This window comes from Medicago sativa, chromosome 3 (genome assembly GCF_051527215.1).
Source record: "Medicago sativa cultivar Bolivia chromosome 3, Bolivia_mono, whole genome shotgun sequence".
Taxonomy (NCBI): domain Eukaryota; kingdom Viridiplantae; phylum Streptophyta; class Magnoliopsida; order Fabales; family Fabaceae; genus Medicago; species Medicago sativa.
The window spans coordinates 38813152-38833315 of NC_140751.1; the positions used below are offsets into that span (position 1 = coordinate 38813152).

Consider the following 20164-nt stretch of genomic DNA (forward strand, 5'->3'; position numbering starts at 1 on the left):
GAAAGCTGCGTTAGAAAAGTCAGAGTTGGCGGTAGACGAAGGGCGGCGGGCTCTAGCGCTATACTTTGAGGACGGCTTTATGCGTGCTAAGGAGCAGGTGCTTTTATTTAATCCAGAGGCCAAAGTTGAAGAGCTTGATCCCTTCAAGATCATCGTGAACGGCGAGTTGGTGGATGATGAATAGTCTTGTACTTTTTTATTTGTTTTTATTCGAACTAAGTTTCTTGGTCTGTAGCTTGATATTGGCGGCTTCTTAGAGCGCCTTTTTAAACACTCTTTTATTTGCCCGGCGAGTTGTGACTTTGAATGTTTACATATGCTTATGTCAGATGCGGTATCTCTTTCTTGATGTGGCTTGATATTCTGCAAATGTTTAAATAATTTTATGATTTTCTACGTTGCTTTCGATTTCATTCTATATGTTTAATGCGTCTTTACGAGTCGTTTCTTCAAAAGTGAGAGTTTTCAGCGACTGCGTCTCTTTTTAGATTTAAATCTCTATCACTCATCTGGTACATTTCTTCGCCCTAAAATGTCGACATAAGCATTTCGGCGGTCACGTCGAGACGCCTGGCGTTTATTATTTCGTCCCTTACTCTGAAGGAGGATTTTGCTTCCCACTCTGAGGGAAGATTTTACACTTCCAACTCTGATGGAAGGCGCCTCCTACTCTGAAGGAGGACTTTTGCTTCCCACTCCGAGGAAAGACTTTTTTATTTTACACTTCCAACTCTGATGGAAGGCGCCTCCTACTCTGAAGGAGGACTTTTGCTTCCCACTCTGAGGGAAGACTTTTTTATTTTACACTTCCAACTCTGATGGAAGGCGCCTCCTACTCTGAAGGAGGACTTTTGCTTCCCGCTCTGAGGGAAGACTTTTTATTTTACACTTCCAACTCTGATGGAAGGCGCCTCCTACTCTGAAGGAGGACTTTTGCTTCCCGCTCTGAGGGAAGACTTTTTTATTTTACACTTCCAACTCTGATGGAAGGCGCCTCCTACTCTGAAGGAGGACTTTTGCTTCCCACTCTGAGGGAAGACTTTTTTATTTTACACTTCCAACTCTGATGGAAGGCGCCTCCTACTCTGAAGGAGGACTTTTTCTTCCCGCTCTGAGGGAAGACTTTTTATTTTACACTTCCAACTCTGATGGAAGGCGCCTCCTACTCTGAAGGAGGACTTTTGCTTCCCACTCTGAGGGAAGACTTTTTTATTTTACACTTCCAACTCTGATGGAAGGCGCCTCCTACTCTGAAGGAGGACTTTTTCTTCCCGCTCTGAGGGAAGACTTTTTATTTTACACTTCCAACTCTGATGGAAGGCGCCTCCTACTCTGAAGGAGGACTTTTGCTTCCCGCTCTGAGGGAAGACTTTTTTATTTTACACTTCCAACTCTGATGGAAGGCTAGGCGAGTTGATGTGTCGACGCAGCCAGAGTCCTTAGCAAGGTTGGCGTTGTGGATCCTTTATCTTTGTTCTTTCAGTGAGCGAATTCTGTTTGCATGATAGAAAAAATGTGGAATGAATCATAGATATGAAAAAGGAAAGGGCGCCTCGTTAAAAACCCCTGCCCTTGCAGGGGAAAAGAGTGCCACCCCAACCCTGTATTATTGATAACGTCAAAATATAAGAGTTGCAGTGGTGATCTTACATCATCCTTATTTGGTACATAATAAAATTAAAATGCAAAAGAAAAAGAATTCTAGCTATAGTAGTGACGCAGATTGGCCACGTTCCAAGTGCGAGGTACGGCGTCTCCATTCAGTTCTTCTAACTTATACGCCCCGTGAGCGTATTTTTCTCTGATTCTGTAAGGTCCTTCCCAATTTGGAAATAGTTTGCCTATTCTGGTTGGGGCGACAACTTGCTTGAGGACTAAGTCGCCCTCTTTCATCTCCCTGGGCGTCACTCTGGATTTGTATCGTCTAGCTGCTCTCTGCTTGGCTGCGAATTCCCTGATGTGTGCCTGCTCCCTGACCTCGTCAATGACGTCCATACTTACCGCCATACCTACGTCATTAGCTTTTTAAAGGAAAATAGCGCGTAAATTTACAATAGCAATACTTCCCTGCACTAAAAAATGTTAGTCGCCTGGCGAAATAAGATAGATACCTTCTTCTGAAAACGTATCTCGCCTCCATGTGGGGGTGTCGATTTCGACAGGTATCATGGCGTCTGTGCCATAAACCATAGTGAACGGTGTCTCCTTGGTTGTAGAATGAGGGGTAGTGTGGTAGGACCATAGTACCTGTACTTATTTTGATCGATGCATTTGTTTATATATAGTATAGTAGCTTGAAAGAGATTTAAAACTTTGGAAAGTTGAGGCGAGAGTAAATTGGTTCTTAAAATTATTCATACTTCATGGAGTTGTTCTGCCCACAAACTTTTGGCGGCCTCTAATTTCTTTTTGATCCCGCTAAGAATAACTTTGTTGGCCGATTCGGCTTGCCCATTGGCTTGTGGGTGAATCACCGAGACGAATTTTGTCTGTATCCCTAGGTTCTTGTAGAAGTCCAACACTGTTGAGCTTGCGAACTGAGTTCCATTATCTGACACTATGCATTTAGGTAGGCCGAAACGGCAGATGATCTTCTTCCAGTAGAATTTCTTTACTCTTTCCGCAGTTATCTTGGCGACTGCTTCCGCCTCGATCCATTTGGTGAAGTAATCCACTCCCACTATGAGAAATTTCAGCTGCCCTGGGGCGAGAGGAAAGGGTCCAACGATGTCGACTGCCCATTTGTGGAAAGGCCATGGCGAGTATACAGAGGTCAACTCCTGAGCTGGGACGTGCTTCCTGTCAGAGAACCTTTGGCATTTGTCACATTTCTTTACGAAAGTCGAGCTATCCTGAAGCATGGTGGGCCAATAGTAGCCGGCGCGGAGGAGTTTGGCGGCTAGAGCTCGCCCGCCTATATGGCTACCGCAAACGCCCTCGTGTACTTCCAGAAGGACCAAGTGCGTCTCGTCTTCTCCTAGGCATCGTAGCAAGGGAGTCGTGCGGCCTCTTTTGTAGAGTTTGGACGCTCGCCTTCTGATTGTCTGTTCTTCCTCGTCGTCGGTTGGTGTGAATGATCCTGTAAAATATCTAAGCAATGGTTCCATCCATCCTCCTGTGTTCTCTACGACCTGAAGTACTTCGTCCACCTTCGTACTGGGTGTTGCAACTACTTCCTGGATAACTGTTCTGTTGTTGCCTGGTCGTTTGGTGCTGGCGAGTTTTGCCAACAAATCTGCTCTGGAATTCTGCTCCCGTGGTACATAAATGGCTTCGAAGAAGCTAAATTTCTTGGCGAGGCTCTGCACCTTAGTCAGGTATTTGGCTAGTTGTGTGTCTTTCGTCTGGTAGTCGCACGTGATCTGACTTGTTACGAGCTGGGAATCACTCTTGGCTCTTAAATTTTCGGCGCCCATCTCTAGGGCTAAGGTCATGCCAGCTATTAAAGCTTCATACTTGGCCTGATTGTTGCTAGCCTTGAATTCGAATCTGAGGGATTGTTCGATGAGAACGTCGTCCGGCCCTTCCAAGATAACGCCTGCACCACTGCCTTTCAGGTTGGATGAGCCATCTACAGATAAGAGCCATACGAAAGGAGGTTGTTCCTGTACTGGGGAGGCGAGCTCTACTACAAAATCTGCCAATACTTGGGATTTGATGCTCCCCCTTGGTACGAACTGGACTTCATACTCTGAAAGCTCTACGGACCAGGCTACCATTCTTCCGGCCAGGTCAGGTTTCCCCAGTACTTGCCTGATCGGGTAATCTGATTTTACGACGTTCTTGTGACTTTGGAAGTAGGGGCGAAGCTTCCTTGCTGTTACGACGACAGCAAGGGCGAGACGTTCTATCTTTTGATATCGCAGCTCTGCCCCCTTGAACACCCTGCTGACGAAATAAATCGGCTTTTCTCCTGTTGCTGAATCTTCTACCAAGACTGTGCTCATGGCGTTGTCAGATATCGCCAGATACAGGAAAAGAATGGCGTTCGGATTTGGCCGCTGAAGGATGGGCGGACTAGCTAAGAACTTCTTAATTTGCTGGAAAGCATCCTCGCATTCTGGAGTCCACTCGAATCTCTCCTTTTTCTTAATGGAGGCGAAGAAAGAGAAGGCTTTGTCGCCGGCGCAGGACAAGAAACGAGAAAGAGCGGCGAGCCTACCTGCGAGTTGCTGCACTTCCTTGATGTTGGTGGGGCTTCTCATGTTGATGATCGGCTGGCATTTGTCAGGGTTTGCTTCGATGCCTCGTCTTGTTAAGAGGAAACCTAAGAATTTTCCCGCCTGCACTCCGAAAGAACATTTTGCTGGATTCAGACGAATCCTATATCTTCGAACCTGGCTCAATATCTCCTCCAGATCTTCAGAGTGACTGTATCCCTCCTTCGTTTTTGCGACCAGGTCGTCAATATATAGCTCAAGATTTCGTCCTATCTGCGCGGAGAACGCGGTGTCCATAGATCGCTGGAAGGTGGCGCCTGCGTTCTTTAGACCAAAAGACATAACTTCATAGTGATAATTCTTTGTGCTGGTCATAAAGGCCGTTTTTGGAGCGTCCAGAGGGTCCATCCGTATTTGATTGTAACCTGAATAGGCATCCATAAAGCTTAGAGTTTTGTAACCTGAGGCGCTATCGATCGGGTGGTCAATGTTAGGGAGAGGATAAGGATCTTTGGGGCATGCCATGTTCAAATCTGTGTAGTCCACGCACATTCGCCACTTCCCATTTGCTTTCTTAACAAGGACGGTGTTGGCTAACCACGTGGGATACTTTATTTCGCTGATAAAGTGGGCTTCAACTAACTTTTTCACTTCCTCATCAACTGCCTTCCTTCTTTCCTCGCCCATCTTCCTTTTCCGCTGTACTACCGGTTTCACGCCAGCGGCAAGCAATGTCGGGGTCCATCCCTGGCATTTCTGATGGATGCCAGGCGAAGAGATCCAGATTCTTCTTTAGTAGCTTGATCAGGGCGACCTCCTCGTCAGGAGATAGTGACGTGCCAATCTTTGTTGTATGGTGGGCTTCTGGTCCGATGGAGACTTCTTTTAATTCTTCAGTGGGTTCTAGGCGTTCTTACTGGAAGCCTTCTCTGGGATCCAGATCGATCATGTTAACTTCGTGCGTTACCTCACTACTTGACTTCTTTCTGGTCTTTTGCAAACGCAAACTGTTATGATAGCACTCCCTGGCGAGTTTTTGATCTCCTCGAATGGTTCCAATCTTTCCAGAGTCAAGAGGGTACTTCATTACTAGGTACTTCGTGGATAAGAATCTGCCCAACAGGTTGAAGGCAGGGCGACCTATGATGATGTTGTAGGAGCTAGGCGAGTTTACGACGAGGTACCTGACTCGAATGGTTTTGGCGTGAGATCCGCTTCCGAAAGTTGTCTTTAGGGTGATGTATCCCCTCACATGAACCTGCTCGCCCGTGAAGCCTGCCAGAGTTCCTCTGAAAGGTTGCAGCTGCTCCGGGTCTAGCCCCATTCGATCAAATGTGTCGTAGTAAAGAATATCCGCAGAGCTTCCTGGGTCTATCAACACCCGCTTCACGTCCCACTTGAAGATTTGTAAAGTGACGACCATGGGGTCGTCGTCGTGGGGTACTACGTCTCGATAATCTTTGGGCGTGAAGGATACCTCTGGTTCGTGCTTCTGATCCGTCTCTTCATACTCCTGGCACAACATTACCTGCCTCACATATTTCTTTCGCGACGAACTTGACTCCCCTCCTCCGGCGAAGCCGCCTGAAATAGTGTTTATGGCGTGTCTTTTTTCGTCGTTCACTTCCTCCTTTTTATGGTCTGTTTTTTGTTTATTCTCGCCCCTTCTGTCCCTGACATACCCTCTTAGCTTCCCACTTTGTATTAGTCGCTCGATTTCTTGGCGAAGATGAATGCACGAGTCTGTGTCGTGTCCTCGTACCTTATGATATTTGCACCATTTGTCTTCATCCCTTCCCATGACGGGGCTGCGGGCTGGCAAGGGCTCTGGGATCAGCCTTGCTTCGAAGACCTCCTTCATGATACGCTCTGGCCTAGTATTTAAGGGCGTGAAGTCCCTTTGATAATACGGATTGAACGGTCGCCTCTCCGGCCTTCTGTAGGGGGCGCGATCTCTGCCAGCTGTTGGTTGATAAGGTCGCCGTTCTGGATTGCTTGCGCGCTCCTTGGCGTCTCTGGCCTTCTTTTCTGCGTTGCTCTCCTCGCCCTTGATGTAGCATTCTGCCCTGGCTATAACTTCTTCCATGGAATCCGCAGGTTTCTGGGCTAGAGACTCGTTGAACTGCCCTGCCCTTAGTCCGTTTTGGAAAGCTCCTACGAACACTTCCTGGTTGGGGTTGATTACCTTGATGGTTGTATCGTTGAACCTAGCCAGGTAGTCTCTGAGGGATTCATTATGCCCTTGTCGCACATTGAAAAGGCTAGTTGCTGGGACCTTGCGATGTCGACTAGCGGAGAACTGTTGTATGAGTTTTCTGGTCATGTCCTGGTAGCTGAGGATGGAGAACCGTGGGAGATTCATGTACCAGCGTAAGGCGGCGTCAGTGAAAGTACCTGCTAGCAATTTGCATTTCAGAGAATCGGGAGCCCCGACAACCGCCATGCGTGTATTGAAGGCCGTGACATGCTCCATGGGGTCGTTCTTTCCGTCGAAGGTGGATAGGTGGGGCGGCTTGAAGCCCTCTGGAACTGGTGCGTCCCAAATTTCAGTGGATAATGGTTGTGGTTCAGGGTCATCTAACTCGCCATGGTGTGATTCTTCTTTTTCCTCCAGTTGCTTTTGTTGCATGGTCTCCATTGAGGCCTGAAGGGCATCGTTGTGATCCTTCAGTTGAGCGAGTTGGGTTCGCATGGATTCCAATTCTTCGGCTGTTGCCATGATGAGAGGCTTTTCTCTAAATCGTACGTGAGGTGCGATTTAGGTTGGTCGAAAGGGGTTAGGGTTTCTAAATCGCAAAGGAGTTTTACGATTCAGAGGTCTAGTTTAAGGGTTCCTAAATCACGATTTGCGATCCAGAAACGTGGTCAAGGTTAGTTTTACCTGTTTCCCACAGACGGCGCCAACTGTACTAGCAAAAAAGTACGGTAAGGAATACTAGGATTCTAGGGTTTAGACTGATGATTAGATGCCTTGAGAGTGCTCTCAAGAGTGGTATTTATAGCCTGCTATGGGCTTGGGCTTCGGTTGCTTGGTTACCAAGCAACAGGGGCATTTGTGTATTTTGGGCGGTTGCCAGAGGTTTCCAGAAGTTTAATGAGGCGGCGCCCTTTAGGGGGCGCGCCAGGGCTCAGGAATCCTTCTGGAGGGCGCCTAGGCCTTTCTGAAGGGCTTAGAGCCTTTTTTGGAGGGCTTCCACGCCCTTAGGAATATGATGACGGTCCATATATATAATAAGAAATATGATTACCACCAAAACTCCTTAATTAACCTTATTAAAATTCACTAAATCACTAAATTAAGGGTTTTAATTGTCATTTTATTCTACCATGACATCTCCTAATCAGACTAAATAATGCTCACTAATTTTTTTTCAATGAATTTTCATTTAATTTTTTTTTTGGTAGTGACATATTTTTTTTGGTAGTGAAAAATGCGTAAAATTTTCATTTAAATTTAAAAATCATAATGTACTCCACCAAATCTTGATTTAGATATTATTAAAAAAAATATTACAAACTTTTTAAAAAATGGAGTAATTTGACATTATTTATACTTATATATATGTTACTATTTTTTTTTAAGAAATGTCTATTACTAATTATGTAAATATAAATATAGTAATAATTTATTCAAAAGATATATATATATATATATATATATATATATATATATATATATAATGGTAATAATAACATTACGTTATTTCTTATGTAAAAAAATATATGTTATTTTAAATCAAAATATTTAATATGTAAAAAAAGTTCAACTTACAATATGCTATTATAATACTTCAAAAGTTTAAAGTTTGTAAAAAAAAAACTTCATGGTGTGGCGGTAGAAATACTTTTTTTCAATCTCATGTACGCAGTTCGATCTCTAAAATTCCAATTCTTTTTCAATTCTAAATTTTTCTATCATAAGAAAAATCGAAGAAAATGAAATGATTCCATATTGGAGTTTGAATGACCGTTTTTCATGGAAAACGATGTGCATTGAAATTGAAAACATACTCATAACTATCATTAAAAATGTTTAATATGCCATAAAGAATCAATTAAGGCGTAGTTGACATAGAATTAAAACCTATATAGCAGTTAAATAGATTTATAATGCATATGTTTCATGAATTAATCTGATGTTGTGATGGTAAAGTCATTCGTTGAGCGTTGAGGGTACAGGGGTTGTGGGTTCGATTGATTCTTGCGTATGGCTAATTTTTTTTATTTTATTTTATTTGCGAATGGCCAATTTTTTTTTTTTTAATGTTTCATCTTCTAGCTCCAGACGGGTCGTAACGACCCGGTTTCAACCCATGCGATCAGAAACAAAAAAACCTTACCTTTAACTTATTTTATCACCAAAAATTCAGTTCGAACACATAATCATGAACAAAACAACTTATCCTTTTGATTACAAACAATTTTCCGCAACTTTAAACACTCAAAGTGAAATAAATAATTTTTATTTGAACAAAAAATATCTAAATTTGGAGAAAACAAATTTGCAAAAGAGAGGTTAACAAATCGTTGATATAATGGAATAAGAAGATTGAATGTGTGTTTGGATGAAATGGTTCTCGTTGTTGTTGTTTTTGTGGACGTTTTGGGGTGGTTGGTGAAATGGGTCACTTCTATGTTGTTGTTCTTGACATTTTAGTGTGGTGGTAGGTTTACTTTGGTAGATCTGCAGCTTCATAAAACACAAGACACATTGCAACTTTACCCTATCATCATCATGTATGATGCTTTGTGATGTAAACAATGAAGGTTTGAAAATAAATGTGTTTTAATGGAAATGTTAATTGAATTGTTTTTTTTTTAATCATGTAATTTCATATTTTTTTTAAATCTGGGTTTTTTTCCTCCTCTCATGAAGATGATGAATAAGTTGATGAAGATGATGAAGGTATGATGAAGATGTTGAAGAGTGATTTAATAAAAATTTGGAAGAGAGAGAATATGAATAAATAAAGAAAGATAATTAAAGGGAGAATTGAAATTAGAAAAATAAATCATGTGTAGAGGGTGTACCACAATAACATAGAGACCAATCAAATCTAACCGTTAAGATCTTGAAATAACTTATCTATGGTGGAACATATAAAGCAAGTGATCCATATTATAATTTCTCCCAACATCTGACATGTCATGGCTTGAAATCTGATTGGCCCATTCACACGACTGCACCGATGAAGTCATTTGCCTGACTTCTTCATAGAAGCATGGACTTGATTTGTGGTTACTTAGGCAACAAGTAACAGGGGTATTTAGGTATTTTAGGCGTGCTCTAGAGGTTTCTAGGAGCAAGCAAAGGTGGCGCCTTGAGAAGGACGCGCCTTGGGCTTCAGGGCCCTTCTGGAGGGCAGTGAGGCCTATGTGAGGGTCTAAAATCCCTTCCTGGAGGTCTTTTAGGCCCTTAGGAATATTATGACGGTCCAGTATATTTTTGGTTTAATTAGTTTGTTATACTCTTTGTGCTCGCATGAACGACTGTTAGATATAAAGAGAATACATGAGTTGAGATGACTTTTTTCTTACCTATTTTACCCTTTATTTAAAGTGTCATATTTACTAATTTATCCTTTAATAATATTATTTACAATATTAAATAACAAAAAATCCATTATCTATATCTTCTACACTACATATAAAGAAAAAGACCCCTCAAAAAAAGAAAAAGAGAATACTTAGATACAGTGCCTTGTATACTGTTCAACCTGTCCCTAAAGTAAATAATCTTAAACGGCGTTGTTTAATCAAATTCATGATGCATTAGTGTTCTAAATTATTGTTGTCATTGAAAAATATAACATGTTTGGTAGGTTTGTGTTTAATTGAATTTGAAAGGCATAAATATTTGTAGGTTAAATTTTAATAAAAATTAAAATTTCATATAAAATGTTGTTCATTATCTACATGCATTAGTGTAATAAAAAAGTGAAAAAACGGGAACGCACTAATTGTAATAATATATAGGGTGGGGATATTTTGACTCCAAGAGTAAGTGTAATATCTTACTCCAAATCTTGACCTTTAATTCCCATATTGGTTAATGGCTTAGATTAATTGATATGATAGGCTTTAATTCCATTTTCTATTGTAGTCAACACTTATCACCACAAAATAACAAAATAATAAATGTCTTTTAATTTCTTATTTTTTTTCTTCTACCATTAATTTTTTTTTTCACGCTAAAAAGAATTTTTGAGGGTTAAGAGCAAAACTTAAAAACTCTTTCATGGCAAAAATAATGTTTATCAGTAAAATACACAAATTTATTTATTTTTTTATGCAATTATTGTAAATGAATTAGATATAAGAAAAGATTAGGGTTACTTCCTCTATCGTTTTTTTTTCCGTGACAGATTAGTACAAAAATGTTTTTTCGTGACAGATTAGTACAAAAATGTGTGTTTAGAAAAAACATAAGAAAATATCAGGATTATAATGAAGAAATCAAAAAAAAATATGTCGTATAAAAAATAGTAACAGGAGAAGAATAAATATGCAATTCTTTGAATTTTACAATTGTTTTCTTTAAAAAAAATATGCAATTTTTTTAGCGTAAAAATTAAAAAACGTAAAGGGAGAAGGAAAAAAAAATCAATGGGAGAAGAAAAAAATTCTTTTAGCGTAAAAAGATATATGCAAAAAAAAATTTCTTATTCAATTTTTTTGAAGAATAGAATGAGTGAATCTTGAAATTTTTATTTCAAGGAAAGGATTTTAATTTAACCCTCAAAAAATATGGATCCGGATCCTCTCCTGTGGGGTTGTCTCCTGTTTCTATCCTGCGCCAATCACAGCCTTTGATTTAATCTAGAGGAAAATGGTAAAAAATAAAATAAAATAATAACTGTTCATGCTTTCTTCCCCAAACGGTCCTGCTTCTCCGCCGCCTCAATCATCACCAAACCTGTTGCCAACGACAACACCGATAATTGCCGAAATCCCATTTTACAACGACACTGGATGTGAGAAGCAAACGTATCTGTGATGGAAGGTTGTTGCTTCAAAATACCATTGTTGTTCTGGACTGTTAAAACTCTGCCACTGTGCATCGAATGCATGAAGTGCTTATCTTTGTTACAGTATAATTCAACCAGCTAAAAGAAAAAAGTTGCAACTATTTCTCAAATTCTGATTATTTTTGCTTAAAAAATTCTCAAAATATGCTTCAATTTTGTGTTTGTAATTTGTTTATCCCCAATTAGTTTTTCTTTTTCTTTACCATTGTTAAAGATAGTTGTGATTTAATTACGTATTGCTCTTTCCTGTCAAATCTTCTTTTAAACTGAACTTAAATCACACAGCTGGTGTGGAGGCAGACAATTTTAAATCCAGGTATGAAGATTGTTCAACCTAGAGAGAGATAAAAGAAAACGGATTGGAAATTGCTCCCAAAGGCAGTGGACATTCTCTCTCATTGCCCCCTTTTTCCTCTCTTTTTGTCTCCATCGTTGGATTAAATCCAACGTCTCATAACTGCGCAGGAGAGATGGCAGTAGAAAAGCAGCAGGAGGTGATCCAATTCCAAAAAATATTTAAGCGTGAAACAAAAAAAAAACAATGGAAGAAGAAAAAAAAATCATGCAATTAAAAGACATTTATTGTTTTGTTATTTTGTGGTGATAAATGTTGACTACAATAGAAAATGGAATTAAAGCCTATCATATCAATTAATCTAAGCCATTAACCAATATTAGAATTAAAGGTCAAGATTTGGAGTAAGATATTACACTTACTCTTGGAGTCAAAATATCCCCACCCTAATATATAATGTTATAGATGCAATTCATTATTTTTTGTAAATAACGGAAATTAATAAAGGGTCCTGCTAACCGGTGCCCCCCGGGGCACTGGTTAAGCATACCATAAAAGGGAATTATTACCATAAAAGGAAACTGTTTTTGACTTTATTATAAATTAATTACACAATTTCAATGCATTAACTACTATATAACTTCTTTTTTCATATCCTTAACCAGTACCCCGGGAGCACCAGTTATCATTTCCCATTAATAAAAGATCAAAGAACAAACAAAGGAAAACAACGGGGCATAAAAATAAAACACTCATAGAATTAAGAAAACCTAAAATTAGGAAGACTTAGTCTATTTCTGACAATGTTTGGCCTAATTTGATAAGGTAGCTGTGTAGACCAACGTGAAGAATTTTTCATATCCTTAACCAGTGTCCTGGGAGCACCGGTTATCATTTCCCATTAATAAAAGATCAAAGAACAAACAAAGGAAAACAATGGGGCATAAAAATAAAACACTCATAGAATTAAGAAAACCTAAAATTAGGAAGACTTAGTCTATTTCTGACAATGTTTTGCCTAATTTGAGAAGGTAGCTGTGTAGACCAATGTGAAGAACTTTGTTACCACAATAATTGCCTTCTTTTTTTTTTTCTTTGGTGGCCGGGGTTTGAACCCCGGACCTTACTTGTTTTTATGCATTGTCCATACCAACTGAGCTAAGCTCACTAGGACAATAATTGCCTTCTCTATGAATATGAGTAACACTAAAATTCAAAGAGGAAAGAAAGTGAAGACAACTATCCCGTTTTTTAGGATAATTGGTTACATGTTTTTATTAAATCGAATTGTTATTTTAATAGTAAATGGAGGGTAAAAAATCATCTAAAAGTTCAAAAAAAAAAAAACAGGGTATTCCATTTTATATATAGGTATCTATTACCATAAATATATACCTAGGGTTAAAGTTAACACTACTATATTTTTTTTATTTTTGAGTAACACTGCTAATTTTTTGTATACGTTTGTGTGATTGGGGAGACTAAAAGCCATCCCCACCGTAAGATAAAAAAGTATGCAGTTTGGTTTGGTTTGGTTTGGTTGACTTTTAAAATAAATTTGAATCAAACCAACGCAGTTTGGATTGGATTGGATTGGATTGGTTGGTACGATTTTTTTTTAGACATTAATTATTTTTTGTTTCCAACATTAAAATCAAATTAAAAGCTAAAACAGAATATATTTTCAGGAATTTTTTAAATTTCATTCCATTACAATTTGATTTTCATCCAATGTTCTCAACTACGTAGACCAAATTAAAACGTGGACAAAAAGTAATCCAACTTTGTAAGAAATACAAAAGACTAAATTTTTTTATCACTCTTTAAGAGTTCAAGTAGCACATAAATGCATTTTTGAAAGAAAAAGCAAAGAAGAAACTTAACAAGAGAAAAAAATATGTTTTTTTATTAAAGTTTCCATTGAATTTTTATGAGTATTAGTCTAGGTGATATATATTTAATTAGTGTTTTTCTTATATTGCGGTTTGGTTTGGTTTGGTTCAGTTGGTAAAATTAAAACCGCAAACCGAACCAAACCACGTGGTTGAGTAATAAAGTGATCCAAATGTATTCGACCTAAATGCGGTTTTTTACGGTTTCGGTTTGAATTGATTCGATTTATGGTTTTTCTATTCTATTGATTCGGTTTTGAACACCCCTACATGCAACAACAGAATCTCTCTTCACAAAGTTAGGCTGGAATGCAAGAATTAGACAATGTATTTATATTCTTGCTATCATAAACCAATTCTTCAGCAATGTCATCGTATTAGTGTCTTTCTTTACGTAAACAGTCTTCAATGGTCATTTCAAAAAAAAAAAAAAGTCTTCAGTGGTCATACCAAACAAAAGGCGTTCAGCTAGCAATTATGAAAAATAGTATAAGTGTTTACCTGTGGCCAATGTAATCAAAGCAAAGTATTCACCTTTGGAACAAAGTATATATATGGTCTTTCAAACTTAAAACATTCGTTCAATCTCACATTATTTAGTTCTATCACAATAATATCAACATAAGATATGGTCTTTCAAACTTGAATTATTCATTTCAATCTCATCTTCTTTGATTGTTTTTAAACCAATGGCCAAAAATATTAAAAAATAATCTTGTCAGTTGTTGGACAACAATGATATTTGCTACAACTTCAAAATACAAACTGCCATACACCATATAATTGGACGGACGGACACATGTATACACACACAAGAAGCAAGGCTTAAAATCCATCCAAGACCAGCAGTAGCAAGCCAAATGAAGTGGTATTTTATAAAAGATATATACAAGTATAGTAACTTGAAATTTGCCGATAAAAAATTCATCTATGCATATGGACCAAGCACAGACAATATTTCTTGTGAATAATAATAATCACGTATTAGAATAAATAGGGGAAATGAAAGGAGAAAGTTATTATGGGATAGTTTTTGAATGATATTTAGAGGGAGAAACCAAACTTTTATATACTTAGAGGCAGCCAGAGACCGAGACTCAAAAAAAAAAAAAAAACAATTATTTTTGAGGGAAGACTCTCGAAATTACTGGATAGTAATAGTGTATAATATCTCTTTTGTTAATTTACGTGTGAAATCTAGTTTAACTTGTTTGGAAGTAGTCCAACTCTCTGGTGCAAAAGAAGATATACCTTGGTAAATATTTTTCAAAAGCGTATCCCGAGTTAAATGGTACTATGCATGCATTTTGTGGCGTGTGGAGATGGGTCACTCCTCCAAAGGAAGAGTTTCTTGTGTGGTTTTTTATGCAAGAGAAGTTGAATACTTGGAGGAAACTGAGGAGATTAAATATCATACGAGATTCCAGTAAAGCTTTCTCTCCGTTTTATAGTTTGAATGAGGAAGTTCGTTTGTCATTTATTTTTACATTGCAGGTATAGTTGGCAAGTTTGGATGGCCATGTTGTAGTGATGGCATTGGTTTCAGTGCTAGATTAAGTTGGTGCTAGGAGGGTTTTGAAAGGAGCTATGGATTTCTCTGTGTTACGTTGTTTTTTTTGTAAATTTGGCGTCAGCGAAACATAGTTGTGTTCGACAATGAAAAAACAGATTTTTGTACTTGACAAAATTAAGATTGGGGTTCCTGCTGAAGAGTTGGTGCCTTGAGTGTCCCTATTCACCTGGAGACGTGGTTCATAATATTGAATGTGGTACGCCAATAGAAGAGATTAAAAGGAGGAATATAAGTTTATTACCTGGTGTCCCCCTCCATCTAAAGCATGGAAATGGAACGTTGATGAATCGACAAAAGGGAGGCCCGGACCAGCAGGCATAAGAGGTGTCCTTGGGGATTTGCAAGGAAATAGTTTAGCTGAATTTCCTTTGTGTTAGAGTTAATTCTGCATCAGCAGGGGAGTTTAGAACATAACATAATTATTTAATCGGATTCGAGGAACACATTGTCCTAGATAAAGAACAAGGAGGCTTGCCCATGTCAAATAAGATTTTACTACGACTTAAATTGCGGATGTCCTTAGGAAAGGAAGGTTCATCTATTGCAGGAGGGCATGCGGTGTGGCTTTGGAGCAGTGTCAATGTTTGAATGGTCATATTTTTCAGTGTTTTTCTCTAGGCTTTGTTGAGATATGTTTTTGCTGACTCTGGTGTGGATTATTGTTGTGTTCAGTTCTTCTGGTTCAGTTCTAATCATTATTGTGTCCACCTGGTCTGATTTTCTTGTATTGGTTCAGCTTGGTTGTTTTAGTGCTTTCATTGCCTAAACTTGTTTTATAAATCATACTAGAGACATTTAAGAAACTATCTCTATAGTCCATCAAACTATTGAACTCAATTATATTCCTTCTCAATTATCACAGATTCACAAGAATAAATTACACAACCATATTTCCTCTCACTACTCAGCACTCACTTGATGCATGCATGCTTCAAAATATTAAGGCATTACAATACCAAATTGTTCATAAGACATCCTTCAAAAGATACTGAAGTACTCATTACCACCCTACGTTAAAAGATACCAAACTTTGAAAAATCCTGCAGTACTACATGTTAAATCCTTAACACCTAATCTATGGTTATATCAAATTGTTCATAAGACATACTTCAAAAGATATCAAAGTACTTGTTGCCACCCCTACTTTAAAAGATACCATACTACAAAATATACAAAGTACTACATGATAAATCCTTAACACCTAATCTTGACTGGCTGAAGAAGGTCTTCCTCCTCCTGCGGGATATCAAATTGTTCATAAGACATACTTCAAAAGATATCAAAGTACTTGTTGCCACCCCTACTTTAAAAGATACCATACTACAAAATATACAAAGTACTACATGATAAATCCTTAACACCTAATCTTGACTGGCTGAAGAAGGTCTTCCTCCTCCTGCGGGAGAATCCATGTTTGAGACCTGAAAATAAATCCAGAAAGCACCATGATTTAATTGACTTCAGCATTACGTAAGTAAACTCGTTCAATAAGAACAAATTAATCGCAATTCATTAAACAAGGAAGAAAATATGCAAGTAGTAAAAGGAACACCATATCTATGATCCTCAAGACTTTTTAGTCCCAAGTGTTAGTCTAAGTCCAACAAAACCCCACCCTAATCTGAATCCTCAATAAGCAATGAGCAACATATTATTTAATGCCAATCAATTAAGAGAACAAATGGCAGTTGTGTATACATAGCACAATATACAGAGTCAGAAAACCAAACCGAAGAAAGCATAAAGGATTAAAGTTGGACCAGACAGAGCACAATATACAGAGTATATAGCAAACACTTAATTCCTAGATCTTTGAAAAAGACAAATTAAATATACTGCTTGATTGTACAAATTAAATATACTGTTTGAGTATGTGGAGAAATTTTTAATGATGACAACTGTTTCCACTATCTAAAAAGTCGTCCTTATAAGGTTGTAGTTAACATCATGTAAAGTAACACGGCCATTCATTTTTTTTACCTCCATTTGAAATCAATAAGCAACAGTTTACTAGTACACCACACTGAAATAGAAAAGCACTGATAAGAAAGTATACATCAATTGTATATTTCCCATTAGAACTACACTCAAGAAATTATCTACTACGAAATTCTACGATTGTCCAAAGTCTGACCTCACGCCCACCCTACACAGCTAAATTGCACATAACTCAAACTACATCAATCCATGTAAAGAGCATATTATCCAAGGATGAAAAAGTCGGTTAAATACTTGCATTGGCATCTCCACAAAAAGATAGCGATCAAATATCAAATATTCATTCCCTAAATATTAGTGACTATCAAGTAAAATAGCACGACTTTAACATAGCTAAATAAGTCTACAACAAAACACATTGCCATCATGTAAATATTAAACCAGCCATCAAAGTTTTAATTATTTTCACAATACATTCTAGAAAATGGAAAAAGATGGGGGGAGTGGGTCTCACAGTTAGGTGGCAACATGCTTCCCCTTGAGTATCTTCCTCAAGACAATAGCGTCCTCCTCATCATCAAAATACTTGGCCTTCACCTCGTGAAGTGTGTAACCCATCTTTTGAAACAAACCAAGAGCTGCAGAGTTGCTCTTCCGGACATGCACTGAAACGTCTTTAGCACCCACCTTCAGTCAAATTACACATTGTAACAGACTTTTAATGGAAAAAATAGGTATTGACAACCAAAAACATCAAAAAAGGTCTGTACAACAGCTGCCGGTCTCAAGGTAGAGAGAACCTAGAGAAAATCCGCACCCCAAGATTAGGAAACAAGAAAACCAAAAGAAAAATCTCGGAGGACCAGAACACTCCCCAGACAAGACTAACTACAGAAAAAACAACAAACACCAACCACCAAAATCATTAACAAGAAGAAAGAGAAAGAAGAAAAGAAGCCAAAAACACTTCCCACAGAGAATTGGTTTCGCCTCCCACTCATAAAGGGAGTGGCAATGATTAGGGAATTCACCGAAGAACCACTTCCAGGAATAGAAGATAATCCTAGCATAGTGAAACTCAGATTCTACCAGAAAACAGAAAATCATCACGGGTTTTCAGATAGATCACACAGTGGCGTGCTAGATTAACAAAAAACCTAGCCTACTCTGCCTTCCCACCCCTAACGAAACAACTCAACCAAGCTTCATACCTAAACATTAAACAAACTCCATACATAACCAGTTAAAAGGCCTATACCACACCCTATACGCTAACCCACAAGTGACAAACCTAATCCAAAAAACAAAATTATAACAGAATATAAAGAAACAAACCTAACCTTTTCCATGGTGTTTTGGGCGGCGGTGATAAGATCAGTAGCGATACCACGTTTACGATAGGTATGGTGAACGAATAGGGAGGCGATACTAAAGTGGTCATTCCCTTCCTCTTCCTCTTCACCTTCAGAGAGGAGGTAAGCAACAATACAGCCGCTGCAATTGTCCGCGACATGAATAAGCTTCTTCCACAATGTGCCAATATTCGGGCGAGTAACGAGATTGTTGTTACTGTTCCAATCCAATACGTCTCCAAATGTTGCAACTCTTATGCACACCTTCTTTGACGACATTGTTCCTTACAACTGTTTCATGGTTAGGGTTCTAAAGATTGTTATGTTTTGGATTTTTAAAGAGAATGACATAAACATAGAAAGAAATTAGGGTTTCAATTAAAATTTGGGGTTTATGATTTCTCACTCAAAGGTTTCAATAGAAATTTGGGATTTGAGAGAAAGGAAGAAGGAGACTTACCCTTGAAACTGAAGATTAACGCGGCGACCGTACGGCCTCCGACACGGTGGATCTGCTCCGAGCAATGGGACAAAACCTTCTCTGTGAGAGGGTTTCGCGGTAAAGAGAGCAAAATGCGTGACAGAGAGAACCAAATAAATGGACTTTGGGTTTTGTTTAAACACCTCTTTTGATTAAATCATTTTTTTTTTTTTGTTTAGATAGTGTAAACTAAAATATTAATGAAATCAAAATAAAGGTGGGAAAGGAAAAAAAAAAGTGGAAATATTGGGTAAAAATAATATTAAAAATAATTAAAATCGTAGCATTTGCAGATGCCATTTAAAATTAAACAAAATTTAGCATCAAAATTTGTGGATGCTAATCGATAACTAAATTTGAAAATAGCGTCAACAAATGCAGTTTATAGCACCAACCAAAATCAACGCAAAATGTCATAAAATAAATTGGATTTAAAAAGCACATTTATGTTTGGAATTGGGGATGATAAACTGGCGCTATTAGCTTCAGAAATGGTCTGATGCTAAATGGCGGTTTTCTTGTAGTGAAACAAGATAGACCACACAATTGAATGTCAAATCAATAAGAAACCACGTCTAATTTTCTCTATTAAAATAAACACATAACACCCCTCAAAGAGCCATAACAATTCCATCGGGAAAACCAACTCCCAACCTAACCACCTAAAGACATTATATACTAAACCCTCCACACAACCAGACAAGTCATACAAGGTAGCCTCATTATTACGCAACACTCTACGCCTCAAGAAATTCACTATAGTATGGATCCCATTAAGGAGGAGCTCCCCAAAGAACAGTTGCACCTTCGAGGGAGCTATACTCTTCCAAATCTGGACCATGTACAAGAAAGCTCTACCACTCTAGTCCCCACTCTAACGTGAAGTTGAGAAATGTACACACACACACACACAGACTGAATCTGTTGGATATTTGTATGTTGGCGTCACTTTTGCCTAAAACAAATATTCACTTCAGATGTGGAACACAATGTTCCAACATCCAGACCTGGTCTGTACGTTCTGTGCTTTGCCTATGATTACGCACGCGCTTGCTAAATTGAAGGAATCCACACCAGCATGTGTTGGTATGAACCGTGTGCAATTATGATGAGATCAGAACAAATGTGATTTCTTAAGGAATTGTTAAAATGACTTAGGAAAGTATTTTTAAGGTGACTTTTAATAAGCCTACTATCAAGGAGTTTCCATATCCGTCCATATTGCTTAATCAATAAGTCACTGATCCAATCTGAAGCATGATTGAAGGAATGACACGCCTTGCTTCAGTATATAAAGAAGGCTGCATGACCTGAAGAATCATTCAAGACATTGGTTTACAAATAGAGTTTTGTTTAGGTTTTGAGTCTTATATATTGTGAGCCTTTCGTGTATCATCTTGGTACATGTTTAGGACTGTGCTTTGAGTTGTAATACTGTGCACTAC

The 20164-nt window shown here is 38.4% G+C and overlaps 3 protein-coding genes across 4 annotated transcripts; all 3 read right to left on the reverse strand.

The window, feature by feature from the left end:
* Nucleotides 1-1701: 1701 nt before the first annotated feature.
* On the reverse strand, nucleotides 1702-2190 carry LOC146937525 (uncharacterized). The gene is made up of 2 exons (XM_085749454.1): nucleotides 2112-2190; nucleotides 1702-2021 (listed from the first exon to the last, which is right to left on the reverse strand). The coding sequence occupies exons 1-2, from the start codon at nucleotides 2188-2190 to the stop codon at nucleotides 1702-1704; spliced, it is 399 nt and encodes a 132-aa protein (XP_085605580.1).
* Nucleotides 2191-5073: 2883 nt separating this feature from the next.
* On the reverse strand, nucleotides 5074-6879 carry LOC146937526 (uncharacterized). Its single transcript, XM_085749455.1, has one exon. The coding sequence runs from the start codon at nucleotides 6877-6879 to the stop codon at nucleotides 5074-5076; it is 1806 nt and encodes a 601-aa protein (XP_085605581.1).
* Nucleotides 6880-15878: 8999 nt separating this feature from the next.
* On the reverse strand, nucleotides 15879-18890 carry LOC146937527 (N-terminal acetyltransferase A complex catalytic subunit NAA10-like). 2 transcript variants are annotated; one of them, XM_085751788.1, is made up of 4 exons: nucleotides 18699-18890; nucleotides 18227-18529; nucleotides 17401-17573; nucleotides 15879-16369 (listed from the first exon to the last, which is right to left on the reverse strand). In XM_085751788.1, the coding sequence occupies exons 2-3, from the start codon at nucleotides 18515-18517 to the stop codon at nucleotides 17403-17405; spliced, it is 462 nt and encodes a 153-aa protein (XP_085607914.1). In that variant the 5' UTR covers nucleotides 18518-18529; nucleotides 18699-18890; the 3' UTR covers nucleotides 15879-16369; nucleotides 17401-17402. The 2 variants fall into 2 exon arrangements, with proteins under 2 accessions (XP_085607914.1, XP_085607915.1); XM_085751789.1 differs by lacking the exon at nucleotides 17401-17573 and having other exon boundaries at nucleotides 16234-16369; nucleotides 18699-18844.
* Between the last annotated feature and the right edge of the window lie 1274 nt (nucleotides 18891-20164).